General features: G+C 39.2%; 1 protein-coding gene across 2 annotated transcripts in view; it reads right to left on the bottom strand.

The window, feature by feature from the left end:
- Nucleotides 1–5,892, bottom strand: part of LOC121387510 (proline-rich protein 36-like) — an 18,705-nt gene extending 12,813 nt beyond the window's left edge. For both annotated transcript variants that reach the window (XM_041518649.1, XM_041518650.1), the window contains exon 1: nucleotides 5,838–5,892. In XM_041518649.1, coding sequence (XP_041374583.1) covers nucleotides 5,838–5,862 — 25 coding nt within the window. In that variant the 5' untranslated portion in view covers nucleotides 5,863–5,892. The remainder of the gene's footprint in view (nucleotides 1–5,837) is intronic.
- Nucleotides 5,893–6,908: the final 1,016 nt, after the last annotated feature.

Raw genomic sequence — 6,908 nt, 5'->3', positions numbered from 1 at the left:
GTTTATTTTGGGTACACAGGGATATGGATTGTTCGGTTAACAATGTTATTGATATAATTACATGCCAAGGTTGCAAAAAACAATACATTGGTCATACCACTCAGCTGGGAGTCAGAGTTCGCGTACACAAACAACAAATAAAACAACCTGAAACAAGATGCATACCCTTGAGTTCACATTTCAATACATGTGCGGCACAAAAAGATATTAAATTCACCATTTTCCCATTTTATCACATAGATACCAATGACGAAATGAAAAGAAAGACAAAGGAAATATATTTTATTAGAAAGTTTTGTTCACTTCTTAATGACGTCATTAAATCAATCCCCTTCTACTACAGTAACGTCATAATATGTATGACGTCATATTTGGCAGTTATTTAGCAGTTCTTTTCTGAAGATAAGATTGAAACATGTAAAAGGATAATTATTTCTTTAAATTGTTTTTTAAAATACATATATACTGTACACTTGTTTTCTTTATATAATATATATATATATATATATATATATATATATATATATATATATATATATATATATATATATATATATATATATATATATGATATAACATCTTACATTTTCAGTTCAGTGAAGGTATGTGATATTTTTCAGATCACATACTTTGATAATTTGATAACTTTGCAAATTAGATGTAAATTAGTCGAGGTCTCGTCACTAGGTTTATTGACATTTAAGCAAACGTACTTGGGTGGCACTCCATGATTGACGTATGCATTCATAGTCATCAAATAAAAACATTTCAATGGCAATTTGACACTGAAAGCTGTCCAGCGTTCAGAAAACAAAAAACGTTAGACATAACTTTATTTTGATGTAAGGACATCCAAAATGACGTCATTCGAGTTTGACGTCATTTCCAACACTGCGCCACATATTCTTACGTCATTTGAATATCTAGTAATGGCGGACTGGAATTAAAGTTGCGTGTACAGTTTACAAAAACACGTTGTATTAAGCTTGAGCTTATATGATAAAGAGATTATTACCCTCGTGTATTTCGGTATCGTCAATATCATATATTAGGAATAAATTAGGAATAAAAATAATGTATTATGCTCGCCAGAGGCTCGCATAATACAATTTTTATTCCTAATATATGATATTGACGATACCGAAAACACCTCTGGTAATAACCTATATATATCTATCTATATATATATATATATATATATATATATATATATATGTGTGTCTGTGTGTGTGTGTGTGTGTGTGTATGTGTGTGTGTGTGTGTGTATACGCCCATATAAGGAAGCCTTACTCAAGAGCGGATATAACTATAACCTCAAATACACCCCAACAGCAGAAAACAACAGACGCAGAAACAACCGCAATAGAAACATCACCTGGTACAACCCACCATATAGCTCCAACGTGAAAACCAACGTAGGTCACCAGTTCCTCAGATTACTCGATGAGTGCTTTCCCAAAAGCAACCCTCTCCACAAAACGTATAAATCGAAACACCGTTAAAATTAGCTATAGCTGCATGCCTAATGTTGGGAAAATAATTTCAGCGCATAACAAAACTCTACTTCAACAACACAGAGACAAAGACGCCGTTCCCTCCAGAGAATGCAACTGTAGACGAAGAGCTGAATGTCCACTTGAAGGCAAATGCTTGCAGAAAGGAGTAATATATCAAGCTACCGTTAATACACTCGATAACAACAAGCAAGAAACATACGTTGGTTTGACCGAGAACACATTTAAGACGAGATATACTGCGCACACGAGCAGTTTTCAAAACGCAACACAGAAGAACGCAACAGCGCTAAGTCAGTACATTTGGACACTGAAGGATAGATTATGCCCCATACACCATTAAGTGGACAATTTTATCCAAGCAAAATCATACTGTCCAGCGAGCAAAAGACAAAACCTCTGCCTGAAAGAAAAACTGTTCATAATGTATAAACCTGAAACCAGCACACTAAACTCCAAGAATGAACTCGTATCAGCATGTCGACACAGACGCAAATACCTTCTGTGCGCATACCACACATCACCTATAGACCTGCATAGTGACGTAACCTCGACGTCACAGAGTCCATTACGTCATCAGCTTTCCGTTGACGGTGTAATTAAATCTACATCTGATGAGTGAGAGCAATAATTCAACTCTCTCACGAAACAAGCCTGTCATGTAGAGAAACCGATACACTTTTTAACGATATATATATATATATATATATATATATATATATATATATATATATATATATATATGTGTGTGTGTGTGTGTGTGTGTGTGTGTGTGTGTGTATGTGTGTGTGTGTGTGCGCGCGCGAGTGCGTGTGTGTATCGTAGACATGGGTCCTAATTGCGAGAGTAATACTGGCCCAAATCACAATTACATATATGAAGAGATTAAATCACATTTCAATTTTGAGGTATTTGTCCACAAAATAGGAGAAAATGACACGACGTCTGAGTTGTGTAAAACAAAATCTAGCCCGGTGACACCCGTTTTTTTCAGATATGTGTTTTGAGATGCTTGCAGAATAAATAGGTGAAAACTTAGCACATTTTGAGTGGTAGAAATAATTGTAGTGTGTGCCTTTAATAATAATTAGGCTCGCGATTACCAAAACATCTGTACCGCGCACCGTCCATTATGAGTAGGTGATTATTTTTGCCCGTAGGAACGATATCTCGGGTGGTGGATGGACAAAACATATATGCAGGCCCGTACGCGGGGGGGGGGGGGGGAGGGGGGTGCGAGGGGTGCGTACGAAGCCCCCATAGTCGGCCGAGGTCCGTCCGTGGATGTGTAAAAAATATTTTGAGGCAAAGAAACATTTCAAATTTACGATTACGCACCCCCCCCCCCCCCCCCCCCCCCCATATAAACTTCTGCGTATGGGCCTGCTATGGTTGTGATATTTTTACTTTTATTTATATTGAACGAGACTTTTATTTCCAGACTTATTCTGATAACATATCAACAAGAAACCACGTGATCGGACTTATCCCAATTTTCCAAGGGTTTGTTGCTCAATCGTAATTTTGTTTTGTCATACAAAATTACATATATATTGGGTGGACCTAACACACGATAACCCTACTGATTATAAAATCATTTGATCAGGATTGTAACTTAAATTTCACACCCATTACTACATGTATATTTGACACATTCGTTTATCGAGTTTTGGGTCCACCCGATATATTATTTATATGTATTAATGGGTGTGAAATATCAAAATAACAGTGCACCTACTTGTTTAATTATTCCATATTCAGTAAGCTTACCGGTTCTTCCGGGCCACCCCATATATGGCAGCATTATTCCCTATTCAGTAGGCTTACCGGTTCTTCCGGGCCACCACATATATAGCAGCATTATTCCCTATTCAGTAAGCTTACCGGTTCTTCCGGGCTACCCCATATATAGCAGCATTATTCCCTATTCAGAAGGCTTACCGGTTCTTCCAGGCCACCCCATATACGACAGTATTATTTAACATTCAGAAGGCTTACCGGTTCTTCCGGGCCACCCCATATACGACAGTATTATTTAACATTCAGAAGGCTTGCCGGTTCTTTCGGGCCACCCCATATATGGCAGCATTATTCCCATTATTCTTCCAGGCCACCACATATACGACAGTATTATTTAACATTCAGACGGCTTACCGATTCTTCCGGGCCACCCCATATGTGGCAGCATTATTCCCTATTCAGTAGGCTTACCGGTTCTTCTGGGCCACCACATATACGACAGTATTATTTAACATTCAGAAGGCTTACCGGTTCTTCAGGGCCACCCCATATATGACAGCATTATTCCCTATTCAGTAGGCTTACCGGTTCTTCTGGGCCACCACATATACGACAGCATTATTCAATATTTAGTAGGTTTACCGGTTCTTCCGGGCCACCCCATATATGACAGCATTATTCAATATTCAGTAAGTTTACCGGTTCTTCCGGGCCACCTCATATATGACAGCATTATTCAATATTCAGTAGGTTTACCGGTTCTTCCGGGCCACCCCATATATGACAGCAGTATTCAATATTCAGTAGGTTTACCGGTTCTTCCGGGCCACCCAATATATGACAGCACTATTCAATATTCAGTAGGTTTACCGGTTCTTCCGGGCCACCCCATATATGACAGCATTATTCAATATTCAGTAGGTTTACCGGTTCTTCCAGGCCACCCCATATATGACAGCCATCCCATATATGACAGCATTATTCAATATTCAGTAGGTTTACCGGTTCTTCCAGGCCACCCCATATATGACAGCATTATTCAATATTCAGAAGGCTTACCGGTTCTTCCGGGCCACCCAGTATATGACAGCATTATTCCCTATTCAGTAGGTTTACCGGTTCTTCCGGGCCACCCAGTATATGACAGCATTATTCAATATTCAGTAGGTTTACCGGTTCTTCCAGGCCACCCCATATATGACAGCATTATTCAATATTCAGTAGGTTTACCGGTTCTTCCAGGCCACCCAATATATGACAGCATTATTCCCTATTCAGTAGGTTTACCGGTTCTTCCAGGCCACCCCATATATGACAGCATTATTCCCTATTCAGTAGGTTTACCGGTTCTTCCAGGCCACCCCATATATGACAGCATTATTCCCTATTGAGTAGGTTTACCGGTTCTTCCTGGTCACCCGATATATGACAGTATTATTCCCTATTCAGTAGGTTTATCGGTTCTTCCAGGCCACCCCATATATGACAGCATTATTCCCTATTGAGTAGGTTTACCGGTTCTTCCAGGCCACCCCATATATGACAGCATTATTCCCTATTGAGTAGGTTTACCGGTTCTTCCTGGTCAACCGATATATGACAGCATTATTCCCTATTGAGTAGGTTTACCGGTTCTTCCAGGCCACCCCATATATGACAGCATTATTCCCTATTGAGTAAGTTTACCGGTTCTTCCAGGCCACCCCATATATGACAGCATTATTCAATATTCAGTAGGTTTACCGGTTCTTCCAGGCCACCCCATATATGACAGCATTATTCAATATTCAGTAGGTTTACCGGTTCTTCCAGGCCACCCCATATATGACAGCATTATTCCCTATTGAGTAAGTTTACCGGTTCTTCCAGGCCACCCCATATATGACAGCATTATTCCCTATTGAGTAGGTTTACCGGTTCTTCCTGGCCACCCGATATACGACAGCATATCCCAGACCAGCACTATACACGTTAGACTAGCGAGACATGTTCTTAGAGAATACAATATCTTACCTTTACATGGCGGTTCCACAGCCATGATGAGGGGAGGCACGAACACGAGTTTGGGGTTCTAAAACACTGATAGTAAACAATGTATCTAACTTTCGCATGGCGGTTCCACAACCATGATAAGGTGTGGTAGAGGCACGAAGATGGGTTTGGGGTTCTAAAACACTGATAGTAAACAATGTATCTAACTTTCGCATGGCTGTTCCACAACCATGATAAGGCGTGGTAGAGGCACGAAGATGGGTTTGGGGTTTTGGAACACTGATAGTAAACAATGTATCTAACTTTCGCATGGCTGTTCCACAACCATGATAAGGCGTGGTAGAGGCACGAAGATGGGTTTGGGGTTTTGGAACACTGATAGTAAACAATGTATCTAACTTTCGCATGGCTGTTCCACAACCATGATAAGGCGTGGTAGAGGCACGAAGATGGGTTTGGGGTTTTGGAACACTGATAGTAAATAATGTATCTAACTTTCACATAGCGGTTCCACAACCATGATAAGGCGTGGTAGAGGCACGAAGATGGGTTTGGGGTTTTGGAACACTGATAGTAAATAATGTATCTTACCTTCACATGGCGGTTCCACAGCCATGATAAGGGGTGGGGGAGGCACGAAGACGGGTTTGGGGTTTTGGAACACTGATAGTTCCCCATGTACTAACTTTCGCATGGCTGTTCCACAACCATGATTCGTGGTAGAGGCACGAAGATGGGTTTGGGTCACCCCCGCTCTCTTTCTTGTACCCAAATGGAAAACATTTTCCTTTATCCATACAGCCTGGAAAAACATACAAGATGTTTGTGGAATAACACACGTATCACACAACGATTTTAACACTGGTACAGTGGTTGACTACGATTTTAACACGGCAATGGTTAACTACGATTTTAACATCACAGTGGTTAATTACTTATTGATCACCGCAATGGTTAAGTACGATTTTAACACTGTGATGTTTAATTACGATTTACCACTGCAATCGTTAATCACGATTTATCACTGCAATGGTTAAATGCGATTTTAACACTGCAATAATTAACTACGATTTTAACACTGCAATAATTAACTACGATTTTAACACTGTAATGGTTAACTACGATTTTAACACTGTAATGGTTAACTACGATTTCAACACTGTAATGGTTAACTACGATTGATGACTTCAGTTGTATAACACGATTTTAACACTGTAATGGTTAACTACGATCCATGACTTCAGTTGTATAATACGATTTTAACACTGTAATGGTTAACTACGATCCATGACTTCAACTGTATAACTTGATTTTAACACTGTAATGGTTAACTACGATCCATGACTTCAACTGTATAACACGATTTTAACACTGTAATGGTTAACTACGATTGATGACTTCAATTGTTTAACACGATTTTATCACTACAATGGTTAGCTACGATTGATAACTTCAATTGTATAACACGATTTTAACACTGTAATGGTTAACTACGATTGATGACTTCAATTGTTTAACACGATTTTAACACCACAATGGTTAGCTACGATTGATAACTTCAATTGTATAACACGATTTTAACACTGTAATGGTTAACTACGATTTTAACACTACAATGGTTAACTACGATTTTAACATTACAATGGTTAGCTACGATTGATG

Source organism: Gigantopelta aegis, chromosome 13 (assembly GCF_016097555.1).
Source record: "Gigantopelta aegis isolate Gae_Host chromosome 13, Gae_host_genome, whole genome shotgun sequence".
Classification (NCBI taxonomy): domain Eukaryota; kingdom Metazoa; phylum Mollusca; class Gastropoda; order Neomphalida; family Peltospiridae; genus Gigantopelta; species Gigantopelta aegis.
Note: the sequence above shows the minus strand (reverse complement) of the source record. Positions and strands in the feature narration are given on the sequence as shown.